Source organism: Aythya ferina (assembly GCF_964211825.1).
Source record: "Aythya ferina genome assembly, chromosome: 1".
In the NCBI taxonomy this organism is placed as follows: Eukaryota; Metazoa; Chordata; class Aves; order Anseriformes; family Anatidae; genus Aythya; species Aythya ferina.
The window spans coordinates 124,736,832-124,757,640 of record NC_140296.1 but is presented as its reverse complement, the minus strand read 5'-3'; the positions used below and the strand labels follow the sequence as shown (position 1 = coordinate 124,757,640).

At 46.7% G+C, this 20,809-nt stretch overlaps 1 protein-coding gene across 1 annotated transcript; it reads right to left on the bottom strand.

The window, feature by feature from the left end:
* Positions 1–2,326: 2,326 nt before the first annotated feature.
* On the bottom strand, positions 2,327–14,946 carry CD4 (CD4 molecule). The gene is made up of 11 exons (XM_084501744.1): positions 14,671–14,946; positions 8,084–8,162; positions 7,734–7,865; positions 6,081–6,242; positions 5,852–5,995; positions 5,337–5,612; positions 4,632–4,991; positions 4,274–4,516; positions 4,065–4,183; positions 3,757–3,824; positions 2,327–2,687 (listed from the first exon to the last, which is right to left on the bottom strand). The coding sequence occupies exons 3-11, from the start codon at positions 7,792–7,794 to the stop codon at positions 2,672–2,674; spliced, it is 1,449 nt and encodes a 482-aa protein (XP_084357870.1). The 5' UTR covers positions 7,795–7,865; positions 8,084–8,162; positions 14,671–14,946; the 3' UTR covers positions 2,327–2,671.
* Positions 14,947–20,809: the final 5,863 nt, after the last annotated feature.

Sequence of the window (20,809 nt, the reverse complement as noted above, 5' to 3'; positions counted from 1 at the left end):
GCCAAGCAGATACATTAGCATATTTGACCAGAAAAGACAGCAACTGCAATGTAGATTTATCATATCCAAACCTTAGGTTCTATTTCTAGCACTGTATGAAAAGATTTAACGAGATTTCTCGGTTAATTCATCTGCAAAATGGGCAAGTGCTAATAGCTCAGCTCGGGAGACAGAAGACATTGTCTAATGCTGGTCATGAGCAACACAGAAATATTAAGGGCTTGCCATATTAAAAAAAAAAAAAAAAAAGAGGATTCAAACTTGTGAATGCTTGTTTTCAGCTGGATGCTTTGCCTCAGGTGGGCACATTCTAAAAGATTCTTTCCTCTGTCATTCATAAATATTTGTACTTAAGATTTTCCTTGAGAAAAGGAAGTACCAGCATAGGCTTGTCAGACATGTGGTGGTTATAAAGCCGCATGCTCTTTGGCAGAGGTGTATATATACTCCCGTTTCCCCTACGCCCAACCTGCCTGATGTCATGCTTTCTATGTTTTTGTCTTCTTTATTTTACTGACCTCTTTTTCATCCCTTCTGTGCTTTTGGCCTGAGGCAGTGAGTTCCTGTCCGTAAGGGATGTAAAGATGTCATTTTAGAATGTAATTGTGCTACTTTTTAAAATCCCCAAACACTACATGGAGAGAATAACTAGAAGTTCCTGACCTGTTAATCTGGGAACCTATAATGTCAGGAGGGAGCCAAAATGATTTCTTTGCTTCGTATTTGTAACACAGAATTACAATATTAATTTTACTACCAATTCTCCTAGCTTGTCTAAGCATGTCTGAGTTATCTGAACATCAAGAAATCACTTAAAAAAAAAAAAAGTTCAAAAATAGGTTGGGATTTCAGCAGTGAGATAAAGTGAAATGAGGAGAGGGTTAAGCACACAGCGTCCTCCCTTCTAGACCTTGGGGACACGGAAAGAAACACATGGGGCCATTTGGCTCTGAATGCTGAGGGATGGGAGCGCTTTGCTGCAGGGAGCACGAGGCAGTGGGGCCTCACACTGCAGTCAAGGGGGAGGCATAATAAATTGGGGAGGCAGGGGAGACAGTTATAGAAGAAAAAGGGTCTGGACAACAGAGGTTGTTGGTTTTGGCTGAGGGGAATATTCCAAGCACTTTGGCATAATCGTTACACTGAGCACCCCTGACACTGTGCTCATTTCCCTTCTTACAGCTCTGAGAGCTGACCTCTCCTTAAACCCCCATCCTGTCTTGCTGAGCAGACTGATGGGCATCAGCTGGCACCCGAGGCAAGCTGGCAGTTCAGGGACAGGACAAGAGCAAGAGTGTGTGCAGGGTGTGGACTGGGGTTTTTCCAAAACTGGACACCGTAACAGGCTTCCTGGTGAGGTGGTGGCCCCACGCCTGTCAGCGTTCAGGAGGCATTTGGATAATGCCCTTAACAAGATGCTTCAGCTTTTCTTTAGCCCTGACGTGGTCAAGCAGTTGGACTCGATGACCTTTGTAGGTCCCTTCCAACTGAACTATTCTTTTCTAAAATCAGTGTAGTTTTGTGTGCACAAGCACAGACTATGGGAAGGAAAAAGACATCGGTGTGCCTTCCTCGCACCGTGTCGTGTGAAGACGGTGGTGGAGGAGCCAGCAGGGCACTGGTGGTGGCTGCTCAGGGGCTGGCCCACACCTGCTGCCACAGCTGTGTCCCCTCTGCAGGGGCAGCAGTGGCTGTGGCAGCTTTCAGACAGGGAGGGTGACTGGTAGACTTCCCCCAGCTCACAGGTGGTGGCTCTGCCGTTGTAGCCACCTGTGCTTTTTTCAACTGTGCCCTGCTGACATGATGGTGACAGAGAAACCCCCTCTAGCACCAGCAATCCCGCAGAGGGTTGTGTGTGGGGACAGCACTGTGTCTCTTTCTGCCTCTGTCCAGCAAGCCTGGAGCAAATTAGCAAACCTGGAGTACAGTCAGTGACAGCTGTAGGACCTTAAGGCCTCTATGACCCATCTCTAGCAGAACGGAGAATTACCTTATACAAAGACAAGACTTCTGTCTACCTATTTTAACAGCATTTTTCTTTCTTCTGCTTCCATTGTCAATTTCCTGGGCTTTCCAGTCCCTCTTCTCATTTCTTTGAGACAACAGAGAGACATTTCAGGGAGGGCTTTCCCAAAAGCATCTGCTGGCTTACGCAGTCCAAATATCCTTTGTTCCACAAAATTCTTTGTCACCCCTTTCCCCAAACTTACTTCCTAGACCAAAGGGAGAAATGCAGGTTTAAGCCAGAAGACTGTCCCTCAGGAAAAAAATAAAAATAAAAAATTAGTCCAGCTTGAAAAACAAACAAACAAACAAAAAACAACACCACAATCCCAAAGTAATTTATTGTAACTCAGGTGGATAAAAGAAGCATATAAAATCAATTCCACAAGACGGACAAATTAAGTGCATGAGCAAAATACAAGCATATCTATATATATATACCCTTCTATTCAGTGTCCCTCCTTGTAGAGCTCAGTCGTAACCCTTAAGGGTTTCTTGTCTCGTGCATTGGCTCCTCATCAGACGACTTCCCCCCATGGCATTATATGGGGAGAATAATGAAGGCATAAGGAATGGTATCAAAATAAGAGAAGGGGAGGTGGATTCACAGAGCACTATGGGCTGGCAGGTGGTTAGGGACAGTCAGAGACTTCGTCAGCCTGCAGTACTACTTATTCATCCGGCTGCAAGAGAAAGGCATTGCATTAGTACCAATGTCGCAGAGGTGATACCCTGAAGCCAGCCAGCCCCCATGCCTTTGCCCAGTGTAGAGAGGTGAATTCTTCCACATGTTATGGTAACCAGCTTTTCATCACATGCACATCCTAACTATGAAGTAGTATTTGCCAGTTATTCATTCTCACTGAATTCTCAGTGACGGGGAAAAAAAACATAGGTGAAACTATCACAGTTATCCACTGTCACCAGTTAAAGTCGAGCAGAAGTCAAGGTCTGTGTGTTTCCACCTCTTGAACTGGTTCATGCAATTATTTATACTGTCCTTAGTTCTCCACTTGCAGTGGTAAGGTAGCTGCCAATGTTTCTCCACAGCTGCTTCTGAGACCTGATATCACACAAGTTTAAAGACCTGAAAAGGGCAAACCTCTGCTGAGAAGTCCTTGCCCCCGTGAAAAGGGCTAGGACATGGTGATGTATTTCGTATCACCCAGTGTATTAGGGAGAGGGAATGGCTCACAGTGTTCTGTGAACTTCTCTTTCTTTGTTCCCAGGAGGTTATTGGTGATTTTCACAGATTGCAGTTCAGCACTGTGATAGCACAACTGGAGCCATATTATGGGCATAATGGATTTTTAAATTAGTTTTTTTTTTTTCTGTTTTTCTTTTTGTTTGTTTGTTTGTTTGTTTTGTTTTGTTTTGTTTTGTCCATGTGGTTGGTTGTGTGTCTTTCACCTTGATCTTTACAACCTTGATATCCAGGTCCCAGATTTACTGATAGCCCAGATTCTATAGCTCCTGCTTGGGTTTGGCCAACATGTCTCAACATCAAACTCATTCAAGTGAAACTTCTGCTCAAAAGCTTGCCAGCACAATACCACCATGGGTTTGGGATATAACAGGAAATTCATTAAATGTAGCTCATAACTCATACACATAACATGAGAAAGAGCTGAGAGTACTGAAATGCAGCTGTAGTGTAGGCACCAAGCAAGCTTATGCTCCATTGCTCCCCACTTGACTTCCCGTCTCCCCTCTCTTGAAACCAGTCCGCCCATTCCAGGTGCCCTCACTTACTGCTGACATTGACACGTCTTCTTTTCCAGCAAGTACTGTCTTGCTCGTGCCATCCTTTTTGCCCGTTGCTGCCAGGAGAGAAGGGATAAATAACGATTGGATGTTTTCATGCTTAAATTATTTTCCACTGAAAAGGTACTTTCTGACATTGCCACTATCTGCAGACTGCCCATCTCTAACCATTCTCTTTCAGTGTAAGGATTGACCCTTTATCTATTCTGCCCTATCTCCAGGGAGAAAATCAGATTCCTCCTATGGTCTGGGGAGATTTTTCTCTCTTTATCCTTCACGGGAACCAGGGCACTCACCCTTCTCCGCTGCCAGCTCATCCCAGCCATTATGCCCAGGCATGCAAGGACAAACATCAACACACCAGCTCCAATAATCACTCCAATTACTGTATAGCTCATCCAAGCAGGAGCTTCTTCTGTGGAGGGAGAAAAGTCATCAGAGACAGATAGAAAGAGAACTTTAAGGCTTTTGGGTGGAGGTGGGGATACGATGCTCATTTCCATACCCACGGTGTAATTAAGGCTGAGTTTCATGTTATTGTCTTCCATCAGGTGACAGTTCCACATCCCGGCAGCAGTGACCTTCACCTCCACCTTTGTTTCACTCTGTTTTGACTTCTTGCTGTCCATCTTAGTCCCATTAACACGTTCCCAGAGCAAGTGGACATTAGGTGGGATGGGACTGGACACCTGGCAGAGCAGTGTCATCTCAGCCCCTTTAGGGAGTGGCCCAGGAGGGTTAGCAGACACTGGAAAGATAAGAAAATGGTGAGTGAGAGGATGGGAAGATTGGTCCATGCATACTCTTGCGGCTTCCAGGTTTCTTCATCTCCTCATCTCCTAATCCACTTCTGTTTCTCTCACCTCGCATCACCACCAGCTCTGTCTTGCTTTGTATATATCTTCTGTTGTACAGCAGCTGGCACGTGTACTCCCCAGAGTGCATCAGCTGGATTTTGAGGATTTTCACTCTTACAGCGCTGTCACGTTTCATTTCAGGTATCTCAAGCAAAGCCTGGCTACGTTTTTTAGTTTCACGCAGCTCTCCATCTGCTGTGGCGTTGAAATCAAGTAGCTCATGAGTGATTGCATTTCCCTGTTTCCAATTCAGTTGTCCTGTGAAAAATTCTTTCCACCCGATCTTCTGGAAGTTCAGATGCCATGACAAGGTCACGGTGCTGTCAACAGCTGCATACATTCTTTCCAAGAGTGTCTTCTCAAATCCTGAATGCAGAAGAGACAGGAATACAGAGGCAAGGAAAGACACAGCTGTCCTTCCCCATTCGGACCCTTGGCCTGGAGAGATGCACCCTGTGCTCAGCTGAAAGAGGACTCAGAGGAAAACCACAGGATATCTCAGGGAGGGTAAGCAGTTAGTGTCTGAGAATAGGTTTAAAGAGCCAAAGCTGAGAACAGATCCCAAGCAGAGGAAGATCTTTTAGGCCGAGCCTGGAGAGGGAAATGGAAGGAAGTGTAGGACAGAGCTGGAAAATGATGTCTTGGCTCAGGAACTGGAAGGAACACCATTTCCAGAGCCTGCACGTAGGTTACATTTTTGTTGTCACATACCTAGTACTTTCACGTTAAAGGAGATGTTCTCACTAATCGATGGAGAGTCTGAGCGCATGTTACATATCCAGGTCCCGCTGTCCGTAGGCTGCAGTTGATTTACCTTCAGGACGTATTTTTGAGGGACCTCATTTTGCAAGACGTCGGGTGTCACTATGCTATTGTGACTGTTAAACAACGTGATGCTAAAACGGGGCTGAGAATTGTGTGAGTTGTGCATTAAAGTCAGCTCGAGGTCATCACCTGGCAGGAAGTGCCCGTTTGAAGAGATGGTCACTGTAAAGAGAAAAGGCCCAGGCAGTGAATCAACTCCTCCTCATGCAGGTGAAGGACAGGCGTCACAGCAAAGAGAGCACTGAGACTTCGTGACCTGGCAATGGAGGGGAAGTGAGCTCTGATAGCCCAGACCTGAAGACGTGCATCTGGATAAAGAATGCCAGCAGAGATGTTTCTCAGGGCTTTGTGGTCTCCTCCCCCCTCACCTCCTTGCGGATACCGTCCCTGCAGTCACTCACATTTAACGACATGCAGTGAGATGCTGTCACTGTCGGAGCCATATTCACAGATGTAGGTGCCAGCATCAGAGATCCTCAAGTTTGACACCTTCAGATACTTGCTATTCTGGTTTATTTCAGATCGATCTGACATTGGAGCTCTGCCTTTTGGAAAAATAAGCTTGTTTAGGAGGGAAGAGATTTCTTAGCCACGTACTGGGGAGAATGGGTCTTGAATTGGAAGACTTACCTTTAAATACCTTCCTTGCTGAAAGCTTTATAATAGTAGTAGAAGATCCTGCATCATTCTTGTACTTCCAGGTCACATCTTTGTCATGCTTTTTACAGTTCAGGATCACCTCCTTTCCCTCAACCCCAATCAGTTGTTGATGAGCCATAATGTGGGTCAGACCTGAAAGCCAATATGCCCTAGAAATTAGCATACATTAGCTTTCTGAAGGATGGTTCAGTGAATACTTCCCATTGCTCCAGGAAGATGCAGATTTCTCTCCTCCCTTTTCCAGCTACTGAGAAGATTACCCTCAGTTTCTGACTTTTTCCTTTCTTTATCTCATCAACCAACCCCTTTCCTTTTCAGCTCCATAGCTTCCCTCCGCTCCACTTCAAGGTTTTTATCTGACTAATTGCTATTCTGTTTTACATATGTTAGAAACAGGGAAAACGCCAGTGGTTATGGTAGATTCACCAACACTCACAATTCTGAGACATCAACAGTTTTACTGAAACAATTGTTTCCTTCTGGACAAGATTAAGTTGTCATGCTGGCAGCGAAAGCAGGGCTGCATGTACCACCTCTCCTTCACTCCCTAGTCAAGATGAGGCAGTGCTGGAAAAGTTGGTCACCCCTTCTTCCAGTTTTTACATGGAGTAAGATTGGAAGCCCAGGAAAATGAAAGGAAGGAAAAAAGAGAGAGAGAGAGAAAGGAAGGAAGGAAGGAAGGAAGGAAGGAAGGAAGGAAGGAAGGAAGGAAGGAAGGAAGGAAGGAAGGAAGGAAGGAAGGAAGGAAGGAAGGAAGGAAGGAAGGAAGGAAGGAAGGAAGGAAGGAAGGAAGGAAGGAAGAGAAAATGATTTGTCTAACATCAGGTTCCTGTTCCAGGGTTGAGGGACATGTGAGAGTAAAAGAAGTAAGATGCCTAAGGCTGAAGAAATGTTAGGAATGATTTTGTGGAAGAACCAATTCCTTTCCTTCACTGGAAAGAAAATTTGGCAGGAGACTGCCAGAAGGAGATGGGGTTGCCAGAGTTATGACTGGAAATGAGGGGGTTGTGGTCTCCTGCCTGACTGCTGGTGAGCTCTCAGAACTGCCTCACCTGCATGGGGCTGCAAGTCTCTCAGTTGTTCTAGTGCTGGAGCACCCAAAAGTGTAAAAGGAAAAGTTTACATGAGTTTAAGTGAGGGGTTTCCACAAGTTACACATTCCCCCAAGAACGTGGATAGTTTGCAGCATTGCCAATAGCAGTTGTTTCAGTAACCACACATTGGGTAATGGAAAATGATTAGTTGGTCTAAAATGGAGAAATTATAAACTTTATTAATACGAGTATCTTGATGTCTTTTGCCATACTTTTGGCTTTAGGGTGCATAAAAGAGTTTCAGACTTTTCACTGCTACCAGAAGAATCAAAGCTGAGTATTTTAGAAATGCAGATTTGGCCTTGTTCAGTCACCTTCCATTACGGGGAAAAGAGCACTAAAAAGTTCACCAATTGCAGTAACATTAGCAGTCAAACTGAGCAAGCTGGTAACATCAAATCTATGATCAGAAATGCACAAGTTTTTGCCCAGGCAGTGTTTTGCACCCTGTGCTCAGCATGTGGGACCTGGGCTGTGGGAAGTCTGTAAGCATCAGCAGGGTGTTTTCCCAGAGCAGATGGGGACTTACCCAGCTGCAGAAGCACGAAGACAACGCGCATGCTGCTCGCTGCTGTACCACACAGCTCCATCCTCGAGGGAATGCTGCTCCCTGCTGCAAGCCAAAGGGCTGGAGATGCTGTCGGTACCAAGGAATGCTATCCTGGAAGACCCAAATGTTCTGTTAATAGTGGTTAATTTTCAGGCCTTGTGATATAGTTTTAGAGTCAGTCCAAATGTAAGCAGGAGGTTGGGCTGGAGACATGCAGAGGTCTCCTTCCATCTATCTCTTTGTGTGTGATTTTATGGCTGTATGATTAACGCCATCTTTAGGCTCTTATTTGTATGTTTTTTAATTGTTTTTGTCTACTTATTTCTTACCTTAAAAATCTTGATAGCCACCCAGTCTGATGTTCTTGGAAAGACGTGCTTGAATTCTCAGGTCTATTCAACAAGAGGTCTGAGGCAAAGGAAGGAATGAGGTCAGGAAGAAGAAATTGCATCGACGGTAACAAAACCTTAAGTGGAAAATCCTGGAACAACTTGTCCCTGGCATCCATGGTCCCTCAGACAGGACCAGATAGAGTGCAAGAGTTGCAGAGTGTAACGGAGAAAGTGGTGTACAGAAGTAGTGTAAATCAGGAACTGGGCAACTCAGAGAGCACCAGGGGGTTGCACAGGAAGCACAGGCTCCATCTAAAGCAAGAGAGGCTTAATACTAAAACAGAACCTGTATGCTGACATTAAAAGGAAGCACATTTTAAACAAAGACTGGGGAAAATCCAACAAATATAGATGAGCAAATTACGTGAGCTACAGCATCCAAAACATGAAAACTTTGTGTCCTCAAATGAAGGGCTGGACAGAAGCTGACAAAGCTCAGAGGACACACAGTGGGGAGTGACGTGAACAAACCAGATCCTGTTTTAATGGAGTATGGGAGAACACTCTGGCTGCTACCAAAGGAGAAACTCAGATACCAGAAGCAGGACTAGTATGTAGTGGGGACATGAGGAGAGATCTAGATCCATAATGAAAAAAAAAATAAATCACAGCAGTTTTCACAGAAGTCAGCAGAACAGCTGATGGGAAGGTCACTCAGCTATAGCTGGTAGCAGTGTGGTGGTTTTACCTTGCTGCGCAGCTAAACCACCACAACCATTTTCTCACTCCCCCTCCTTAGAAGAAGAGAGGAAGAAGAAAGTGTGCTGAAAAGACAGAAAGACAGAAAGAAAGAAAGAACAAAAAGAAAACGATATTTTTTTAATACTACATGTATGTGTACTATGTGCAATATTAAATATAATATATTTCAGTAGAGGATAATTTAATATTGAAATTAATTTGAATGACCAGAACACATCAAACTATCAAAGAGAAGATGAAAACATCAATGTAATGTTTACACAGAGATCAGGTGACTGGCAATCTGACAGCTACATAGATGAACACAAAAAATACAGGTGCAAGAGCAAGACAGCAGCCATGTGCACCATCAGAAGAGAAATAGAGGGCAAAGGCACAGTCAGAGAAAATTTGCAGCTTGCCTCGTACAAAGTAAAATAAAATAAACATAAAAAAAAAATCCATCCCCGGGGAATATTTGCGTGACCTATATCATCCTGAGACCATAGAGGAAACCTAGTCCTTGCTGCAAATAGTCACATCACCTTCTTCCACACCAGCTCGTCTTTGGGCATGTGGGGACAGACCGCTCCTGCGCCATTAAGATTTCCTTCTTGAAGAGCACCCAGCCTTCCTGGACTCCTCTGCCCTTCAGAACCACCTCCCAAGGGACTCTACCAACCAGTGTCCTCAGCAGCACAAAGTCAGCCCTCCGGACCAGCCCAGCGGTTTTACTGGTCCCCTTCCTGGCCTCACCAAGAATAGAGAACTCCACCATTTCGTGGTCACTCTGCCCAAGACAGCTTCCAACCACCACATCCTCCACCAGTCCTTCTCTGTTTGTGAAGAGAAGGTCTAGCGGGGCACTGCCCCTGGTAGGCTCACTAACCAGCTGTGTCAGGAAGCTATCTTCCACACTCTCCAGAAACCTCCTAGACTGCTTTCTCTGGGCTGTGTTGTGCTTCCAGGATATGTCAGGGAAGTTGAAGTCTGCCACGAGAACAAGCGCTGACGATTTCGCAACTTTTGTCAGCTGCCTGTAGAACTCCTCATCCGTCTCCTCATCCTGGTTCGGCGGTCTATAACAGACCCCGACCAGGACGCTTGCCTTGTTGGCCTTCCCACTGATCCTAACCCACAGGGACTCAACCTTGTCATTCCCAGCCTCAAGTTCCACGACATCAAAAGATTCTCTAATATAGAGAGCCACACCACCACCCCTTCTGTGCTGCCTGTCCCTTCTGAAGAGCCTACAGCCAGTCGTTGCAGCACTCCAGTTGTGAGAGTGGTCCTACCACGTCTCCGTGATGGCAACCAAGTCGTAGCCTGCCTGCTGCACGATGGCTTCCAGCTCCTCCTGTTTGTTACCCATGCTGCATGCATTAGTGTAGATGCACTTCAGTTGGGCCATTGCCTTCTCTCCCAGCCTTGCCATTGTTCCCCCTGGCACAGCTCTAACAAGCCTTGTTTCAGCCCCATCCCCCTTCTTACCTAGTTTAAAGCCCTCTCAATGAGCCCCGCCAGCTCCTGGCCTAGGATCTGTTTTCCCCTTAGAGATAGGGACCCATCTGCGGCCATCAGGCCGGGTGCCGAGTAAAGCACCCCATGGTCAAAAAAAAATAAAATTCTGTGTTTGCACCAGCCTCTGAGCCATGTGTTTATCAGGTGGGCTTTCCATGTCCTCTCTGTACCCCTCCCTGCCACCATAGGGATGGACGAAAACACCACCTGTACGCCCACTCCCTCCACTAACCGTCCCAGCCCCCTAAAGTCCTGTTTGATAGCCTTCAGGCTTCTCTTTTCAACGTCTCCACTGCCAGCCTGGACTATCAAAAGAGGATAATAGTCAGAGGGGTGAACCAGGTTGGGAAGCTTCCTGGCAACATCCCTGACCCTGGACTCAGGGAGGCACCAGTAGGAGAAGCAAGAACCCACCCTGCAGTGATATCTACAGATGAGAACATGCCTCAGTGCTGGGTTTCAAATATTTTGAGGCATTAATCTTTATATAAAGCCTGGAGGTGATCAGGTAAAAAATAGCAAAATTGCTGAGTCACGTGCCATCATTTTATGTTTTATCATAAATTATCATAATATTATGTTGTATGGGAATCTCCATTTTCCTGTCATCTTATGGCTTCAGTTTGTTCTTCACCTTCTTTCTCTCTGGTTGCTGAACAAAACCCCACAACCGAAGCACGTGCCATGGTACCACTGAACTGCTGACCTTGCGCAGCTCAGTAGATGCAGGTTGAGGCACCTTTCATACATCGTTCTGCTGTTTCTTCCCATGATTTCACATATATATATATATATCCATTCCTTTTCCATTCACACTAATCTCATCTGTGGCAGGTATCTACAACACGGTGATGACCACCTACATATGATGAGTCAGTGGGGAAAATGGGTTGCCTCCAGCTAGCGTTTCTTTAATATGCCTTCTCTCTCCCTGTTTACTTCGGCTTCTCATTCGCACCACTTCTCTTTTTTTTTTTTTTCTGTCTTTCCACCTCCTTCTGTATCCCTCCATGTCTGAGTGTGGGCAGTGGCACTCAGGGGTTCGCAGATCTTAGCGAGTACACCCGCTATGCCAACTTAGCAAGCAGGTCTCATTAGCTGATGCCCGTAGCAGACCTGCAGCCTCCTTACAGGCAGCCCAGCTGTATCTCCTGGTGGCAGTCATAAATTAAGTGGTGTCAGGGAACGTCTCCAGGCCCTGGAACGTACCCACCAGCCCTGTTAAATCACTAGAACATTTCCTGATGCATTTTTGGTCCAGGACAGCTCTATCCCTCCCAAGCAAATCCCAGGATCCATTTAAGTATTGAGATGGGCCAGCACCACTCCCATTAGGCAGCTGGCACGCAGCCAGTTCGTTTTGGAGGTTAAGTGAGTTTAATAGCCCAAACCATCTCATGCTAGTCAGACTCTGTGCCAGAAACAGCCTGCACACACCTGATTTATTAGCACGTCTAGGAAAGGAGGAGCAGGGCTCCCTCCCAAGTGAACATTGATTTCCATTTCATTTTAACTTCCCCCTCTTACTAAACTGCTTTAATTTCCTTCTTGACTTCTTTTAATGATCCCTGCCTCCCCAGGGGATGGGGAAAAAGAGAACTGTGGAAGCAAGTGGATTCAGTGAGGGAGTGATGCCTGCTGGACCAAGCCTGGCCTGAAGAACATCTGCTCCAGAGGGCCTCACGGGGTGGTGGCTGCAGAGAGCTGTCCCCAGGCTGACACCAGCATGACACTGTAGGAAACTGAAATTAAAGAAAAAAAGAAAAGAAAAAAAAAAAAAAAAAGAAGAAAGAAAGAAAGAAAAAAAAAAAAGAAAGAAAGAAAAAAAAAACAGAAACCACTCCTCCTGCAGAGTAGGCCGTCTCTTCCTCGGTACGTTTGTGAGCTGCTTTCAAGTCTTGTGGTTTCCTTGTTTTCTCCCCTCGCTCTTGCTTGTGGCTGTGCTTTTGATCTTGCAGCAGCAGCAGCAGCTCCACAGCAGGGCAGGGGCCTGCACCCAGGCTCCCACACCTCAGCCCCGGCTGCTGCAACCTGTTTCCCCTGGGGCTGCTGCCAGACAAGGGCTGAGGGATGCAGCTGCCTCTCACGACCGTGCCTCAGTTGGGTGTGAATTTGGGGCTGTGGGGTGCAGCTGCTCAGTAGGGAGCGTGTCACTTCTTCTCAGTTTGAACATCTAAAGCAAAGCTGATCTGGCTCTTTTGCTAATCAGTGGTTCCCTTGAAAATGCTCATTAACATTAAGGCATGTGTGAGCAGCAGAGAGGGTAACAGACCAAATGCTACAAAAACAGCCAGTGAAAGCAAAGAGACAACAGAATTGGAGGTCATTTCATGGGATTCGTGGTCCCACTAAGCCCTGGAGCATGAACCAGCCCAGCTGTCACACAGCACAGATGAGACCAGCTGTGACCCTGCCTTGATTTCTGCTCAAGTGCACTGCCATGTCAGACAAGCAGCGACCTTTCATAGCTGCTCCTAGGAGAATTTGATCGAGCAGGATCAGCTGCCTCCCCTCCCAAACCCCCCGAGGGAGAGGTCCCACCACCAGGATGGGACAGGGTGTCGAGGCCACCACGTGGGAACCACCTAAATTTCATTTGGCCACAAAGTCCTCATGCTCTGGCTGTGTGTCTGGGCCCACACGGAGACCACCAGAAATGGCTCCATATCTGCAGCCCAGAAGAAAGGAAAACAAGACCTCCCTCTACATCACAGACATTTCAGCGTGCAATTTCTGAGCTTTTCCCTTCTGCCTAGCCCCCTTTCTTTCCTTCTAGCCCTCCTCCTTTTGGCTTTGCATGCAGTTTTTGTCCACAAGTTCACAATTAAAGCCCAGGGGTGACTTTCAAGGAGGCCGTGACTAGCAAACGGCACAAAGACATCCCCCAAAGGCAGGCCCTCCGTTGCCCTCCCAAGCCACGTGCACACACAGCATGTGGCCAGGTAGCACTGATGCAGCTGCCGAAATAGCAACATGGAGATCTTACAGGCAGGCTACTCGATGTGCAGCCTGGACTGGAAAAGGGTCTATATACAAACTGATAACAGCAGCGCAGCAAGGCTGCGTATACCAGCCCCTTCAGAGCAAAAATGTGCTGCCTTATACATGGGGTGGCTAGGAGACGTGGTTCCCCCATTAATACACAGTCCCCGTGTGAGGCTGTGGCAGAAAGGGCATGTCTAAGAACAGCGAGTGGGAACGGGATGGTGATTTTGCCCTGTTTAGGTGAGAAAAGTGCTGCTGCATCGCAGGCAGTTTGGGCAGCCATGTTTGTGAAACGCTGGGGAGGATAAGGAAAAAGTTTGTGAGCTGAATTGAGGGTAACGACTTAAAAGGACTGCTTATTTTATAGTGGAGAACATTAAGCAATAACCTGAGCTCAACTTCAATGTACCAAGTAGCGGAATATTTTGGGGTGGCTGACAAAGCTTGAGCAGAATTCACCATCCGAAACATGAAAAATTTACCCAGAAATGAAACTCCGGTTTTTAACAGTGCGGCAGCCCATGAAGGGGTAAAGCTTTTCTGGTGTCCTTAAATTGAAAGGACTCCTCTTTCTGCATGAGATACTGCTCACCCAGCCCTGAGCTAGTGGATTAGGCTGCATCTGCAGTCTGTGTTACGCAGTGAGCCAGGCAGATGAGATTATCAGAACAGACCTCCATTGTCTTGGTACGTACACATTTAAACAGGCTTCCCTAGTAAGCTAGATATTGGCATCCTTTTATTTTTCAGTGTTTTTTTTTTTGTTGTTTGTTTGTTTGTTTTTTGTTTGTTTGTTTTTTGTTTGTTTGTTTGTTTTAGAATAAAGTTCACCTTCCTGAAGGGCATATGGAGAAGGTGATAGCAAGTGGCAGCTGGTGGTGGAAGGCTGCTCCCTGGTGCATTTCCAACCCTTGGGGATATGTGGTCAATGTGGTCATCAGTGATGAGCCCTTCTGTAGGGCATTTCCCAGAACTGTCCCTATACATGTGTGTAAGAGATCTCTGAGATACCCAGTCTACAAAGCATGTTGATCTTTTCGTAGCTCCTTTTTTTTTTTTTTTATCCCCCTCCTTCATGGAAAAATCCAGGCAGAAAAACACTTCTTAGTTAAAAATAAAAGGCCTTGAAGAATTGCACAGACAGAAGCATTATCAAGCCAAAGGTTCAAGAAGATTTTGCATCAGAACTTTAAGTGGGGCAAGACCGATCCCTTCCTCGTCCTGGCCGAAACAGCAACTCGTGTGAAATAGTAAAGTTTGTTACAACATAAAAAAAAAACGAAAACAGATCAACCTCTCTTTTCAGAGAAAAAAAGAAAGAAAGAAAGTTTCCTTACCTCTTTTTCTCCCTCTCTGCCTGCGTGTTTCTGTCTCCTTCTGGTTGTCACCTGCCGTAAGTGATCTGACGCAGCTACAACTGAAAGAAGAGAAGAGTGAAGCTGATGTTCAGCAAGCTGCTCAGCAGATGTTGGCCTTTGTCTCCTCCTCTTCAGCCAGAGCATCAGCAAGGTCTCATCGCCAGCCCCGGTTCTGCTGGCATCTGTGAGCTTCTCTAGGTGGATGGTGACTTTCCAAACGCATGTGATCTCGCTGCTGGGTGTGAGCAGAAATGCAGACCATAACGGAAGGCTATGTACTGCGATGCCTGGGGAGAATGAGTGTGTAAAACAGAGAGAGCCTATTGGTCATAGGGCAACTGGTGAGAGGCCATGACAGGGCTGAGACTGAAAAGTGAGCAGTTAGAAACCTGTCCGGCTCTATTGTCATAGAAAGCTTGCAGATTAACATGTTAGCTGAGTGGATCCAGACCTCACCCAGGCCTCTAATGACCTATGAAAGAAAGCTGACCCCTGTTTCCAGGCCTGTCGCTTGCATTGCTGCTAAGAGGAACCATGTTTGAGGAGTGGTCCAGGGGCCCACATCCCCAGGGGATACTCAGAAAGATAACAAAGCCATGCCACCAGCCCAGCTGGGGCTTGGCCACCAGGCCTAGCGGTTTAGAAATGGCCAGGGTTGGTTAGGGCAGAGATAAGGGGGACCCCTTGAAGGTGTGTGGGGGTCATCCGTCTGGAGTACAGCTGAGATTTGGGGTGAGTTTTTATTTCTTTAACTTTGTTGTCTTAGGTAATCTATACCACTACTGAATCTCAGCTGTTTCCCTTCCCTGTCGGGTGGAGGAGGGGGGCTTTTGTGGTTTCCCACCCACATTTGGTGTCTATCTCTCTGAATCCCAGCCTCAGCCAAGACGACGGAAACCCACTGAGCCCCAGACACAGCTGAGATTTCATCTCTGTGCCACCCACTCTTCTCCTCCAAGCCGTCACTTGCCCCTTTGTCTAGAGGATGGGGTTGAGAGGCAGAACCAAGGCTCTGGAGGAGCAGGGGCAGTGCTGAGGTTCTCAAAGTAACACCAGGTGTAAAGGGAACACTACCGATCAGGCCTCAAGTGCAACAGCTGGTCCATTCATCGTATCTTTGGAGAAATACGAAGTTGGCCCATCTCAGGAAAAGGCCCACCTGCAAGAGGCAGAAACTTCCCAGAGGCTGGATCGAAACTATGGGACAGGCTGGGATGGGGTGGGTGACAGCCTGGGCAGTGCCCAGAGCATCTGAGAGCCTCATTTGGAGACATGGCTTTCCTGCGAGACCCTGCCACATCACTTCAGTATCTCCCAAATGCTCTCAGATACCCAGATGTGTCCCTTCTGGGCCTACCTGCCAGAGCAAGGCTGTCCTGGGGAAAATGGAGCTCAGCAAAGCTAGGCTGTGACTGTGGCACCTCAGGGCTTGGATAGGGCATCCTGGGGCACTGAGATGCTGCTGCAGCTCGCACGTATTCTGGTTTGCATTTTGTTTCTCCAGCATGCTGTCATGCAGAAACACCAGCTTGTTTTTAAGCAGTTGGTTTATGTCACTGCAAATACCAGCCAGTAATAGCATACCCAGAGGGGGTCAGGCTTCCAAAGCACACTTGAACTCGCTGCAGGGTGGCAAGGAGAAGTGGGGCTGTGGTTATGAGGTGACAGAGCTGCAGGCCTGGCCCCACATGGACCTGTTCTCGATGCAAGGGGAGTTCAGAGCTGATGCAGCAGTACGGTGAGCAGCCCTCCTCTGCCCTGCAGGTGCCTCTGGGACTGGGGGTCACAGCATGTGCCAACGTGTTTGTATCGCTTTCATCCAAGCATCTCAAAGCACTTTGCAAGCATTAATTAAACATCAGAATCCAGGAGGGATGAATAATATTAGTCAGCCTTTCTTCTGAATATAATATTTCTCATAAATATTTAACTTTTTTTTTTTTTTTTTTTTTTTGATCCATGTTAGCCTGGTTCTCACCTCACTGGGGCAGTTGCTGTACTGCACCCACGGGGGAACTGGGGCCTATCCAGCATCACACATGGACCCAGTGGCTGAGCAGGATGTAGAGACCCAGCACCACACACTGCTCCCCCACAGACAGATCTGTGACTCTCATTTTCCACATTTTCTCCTTTGCAGAGACACCCCCCACCCACCCCATGCTGTCTCCCTTTGTTCTAATCCCAACTCTAGCAGTATTTTTTCCAGGCTGGGGTTGGTGAGTAACAGATCCTCGTTGACCTCAGTGGAGAGAGAAGGCCTCCAGGTTATGCTAGGTGGAGGTCCCTGTCTGTAGGCATGTGAAATCTCTCCAAGAAGGTGCAAAAATAGGAAAAGGGGAAATAGGAAAGACAAGAAACCTCCAGAGGTGGTCATTGATACAAGCCAAATTACCTGCATGTTAGTGAGGGCTGGGAGTGTGCCTAGTAACTCTGTCAGGTAGTATATCAGATACCCAGATATACCAGAAAACTGATGATCTCTCAGTGAGTGGAGAGAGGGAAGGACACAGTGTGAAAATCGTACCTTCAAACACCTGAATGTCACAGTCTTCAAAGACCGGCATCCTTCTCTTTGCAACAGAATAGCTGACACCTGTTGAGTTGAAAAGCTCCTTGTTGAGTTGAAAAGCTCCTTGAGGGGCTTTTCTGCCACCAGACATGGGGAGCTAAAACACCCCAGCCATCTGGCAAGAAGGCCTGGTAGTTTGCCCCAACACAGCTATAGGAATGGAGGAAGGCTCCTGGGCTGTGTTGTGGGGAGATCCCTGTCTGCAGGCACTTGGGGACTCTCCGAGGAAGCTTAAGCTTGGAAGAGAGGATTCTCTAAACAGGTAGTATGGAAGTTAATTTGCTGATTGTAGTGGAAAATCAGGAGATCTCCAGAGGTATTCTTCACAAGCAAGAGGTCGCCAGTATTTTAGTGAGAGAATTATCAAATGTGTGTGTCACCAAAAATGAGGGGGACTAAAGCGAGCCTAGACAAAAACAAGCTGGTGTTAAAGACATGCCAGAAACACCACCAGCAAGAAGGAGGTGGGGGTGGGAGATTTTAAGGACGTGCATGGGGCTGCTCTTGCTTACTGCGTTCATGAATGAATTTGGGAAGAGGAAGAGGAGAGCAGCTGGTGACAGCAGCTGATCGGATGGATGCACAGCTGGAGGCATCTCATCAGTTTGGGGGGATCTGGAACCCTGCACTGAGAGTACCCTGAATTCAACAGCGTAAGCAATACGCTCATGCTTTTGAGGAGTAACTGCGAGAATTTTTGCTTTAACTTTCTTAGCCGAAATCAGATGGATAGAGGGACCTGGGTGAATGAACCGGTCATTGGGCAGCTGGGCCACCGACGGTCACGAGCCGTACCGTGCAAGTCCCGTACAGAGGGGAGGGAAGAGGTGGGAGGCAGGGGAAGAAATCCCCACCGTCTTTGGACACTAGATGTCAGCATAAACTCGGCCGAGGAGAGAAGGTGCGGGCTGGGCACGGAGCAGCGCTGCCCACCTCTGCGCGGCGCTCCCGTGGGATGCACACCCCAGGGATGCAGAAGGGATGGAGGGGTCTGTGTGTTGGTCAGGAAACCTGGGCTGTCTTCTGTGGAAAAAAAAGGTAGGGGCTATCTTGTGACAAGAGAGGAAGACACGCAGTGTTCATAAAAGAAGAGGAACATGAAAAAAAAAAACAAATCAATTATAATGAGAAATAACAAGGGCTTCCAAAAGCAACCCTTGTGCATCCCCTGTCGTTTTTCATAGACACCCCTGTGTCCTATGTTCTCCTACCAAGACCCCTGAAAACCCATCCCTTTAGGTGGGAGTGATGACCATTTCAGAGCACATTGTACAGCAGCTTTTGAAAACTGAAGAACGACTTGCACCAAACTGACATGTCATCAAAACAGAAATCTAGGGGTAGAAATTCTGCAATGAAATAGCATTAACAACCATGTAACAACCATCCCAGATGCCTTGGATATCAGTGTGTGGCACAAGAAACAAGCTGAGGTAGTTACAACAGCACTCCTGTAGGTAGATTGGTTTGAAGGAACCTTAGAGGGTAGCATGAATGACCCCAGATGTCTTGGCTTTATTCACCACTTCACTGAAGTGCTGATGAAATTCAAGCAAAGCAGCAATACGTGGTTTTCTTTTGCAGAATTGCTGCTGATATTGCTTCTACCCATTTGCCAGGCAGTTATAAAACTCGGTGTACTTTAGTGTCATGGACCATTTGAGATCTGATTCTAATGTTTTATTGTTTTTAAAAGTCTGTGCAGAATATAGCAAGATGAAAATGGACTTGTTCATAGAATTGTTGAACGGTTTGGGTTGGAAGGGACCTTAAAGACCATCTAGTTCCAGCCCTCCTGTCATGGGCAGAGACATCTCCCACTGTACCAGGTTGCTCAAAGCCCCATCCAGCCTGGCCTTGCACACCTCCAGGGATGGGGCATCCACAGCTTCTCTGGGCAACCTGTCCTCACCACCCCCATATTAAATTCCTTCCTAATATCTCATTTAAATCTCATCTCTTCTTGTTTAAAACCATTACTCCTTGTCATATAATTACACTCCCTGACAAAGAGTTCCTCTCCTTTCCTGTAGGCCCCCTGTAGGTACTGGAAGGCCACTTTAAGGTCTCCCTGGAGCCTTCTCTTCTCCAGGCTGAACAACCCCAACTCCCTCAGCCTGTCTTCCTAGGAGAGGTGCTCCAGCCCTTTGATCATCCTTGTGGCCCTCCTTTGGACTCATTTTAATACATCCATATCCTTCTTGTGTGGGGGCCCCAGAGCTGAACACAGTACTCCTGGTGCGGTCTCACGAGCACAGAACAGGGAGTATCACCTCCCTCACCCTGCTGGCCATGCTCCTTTTCATGCAGCCCAGGATACAGTTGGCTTTCTGGGCTTCAAGAGCACATTGCCAGCTCATGTTAAGCTTCTCATCAACCAACAATCCCAGGTCCTTCTCCTCAGAGCTGCTTTAATCCATTCTCCACTCAGCCTGTGTTTGTGCTTGGGATCACCTCAGCCCAGGTGCAGGACTTTTCACTTGGCCTTGTTGAACTTCATGAAGTTTGTGCAGGACCACCTCTCTCAAGGTGGACTTGTTGTTTCCAGTTATTGTTGCTCTGCTTGTAATTTCTAGTTATTTCTTTGTCAGATTGTACTATTTGCCAGCAATTTTTTAGCCTGCTACTTGAAGTATCTCAAAAACAATGGATGTAGAACATCTGGACCTATTTTTTTGTTGTTGTTGTTTGCTTGGTTGTTTTGTTTTTGTTTGGTTTGGTTTGTTTTGTCTGTTTTGTTGTTGTTGTTGTTTCTAACAGTGCTGGTCTTTCTTTTCAGAAAAGCTCAGAGAAGATTATTTTGGGATTAATGACCCATTCTTTTTGGAGGAGTCAGATGCAAATTAATCAGAGCACTGGAACAGGCTGCCCAGAGAGATTGTGGAGTCTCCTTCTCTGGAGATATTCAAGACCTGCCTGGATGCTTTCCTGCTCAACCTACTTACTGTAGTACTTTTAGCAGAGGGCTTGGATTTGATGATCTCCAGAAGCCCCTTCGAATTTCAGATTATGTGATTCTGTTATTTGTAAGCATACTACTTTATTTGCCTTCCTTAGTTTTTCCCCTCTGCTACAAGGAAATCCAGTGGATTTCCTGTGTTTTTCTGAAGATTTCTACCTCTGGTACATTGAAAATACTTTTCTGTACACCTGTAGCTATATCCTTGTGGAAAGCCGTCATTTTTCTTTCCATATTACATTTGCTTTATTTGCTGCTCATGCATTTTGACTCTGCTTGGGGCAGATTTCTAGATGTGTTTGCTTTCCTCTATAGACTTGATCCTTCTGCTTCATTTGTACCAATTTGCCTTGTGCCATCTTGATTCCCTCAGCATTCAGACATATTTTCCTACTTCCTAGTGTTTCACTGATCTTTTTTACTGCAGCATTTGAGAGGGAGAGTTTCCAGTGGCCACAGAGTTATTTCTGCCTTGGTGTCAGCTGGCTTTTGGGTATTTTTCCTTGGTCTGTCAAACACAGCAGCTCAATGGCCACACTTGTCACTTCTGTTGGTACCTGTATTTTGTCAGTAATGCTTAAGGTTGC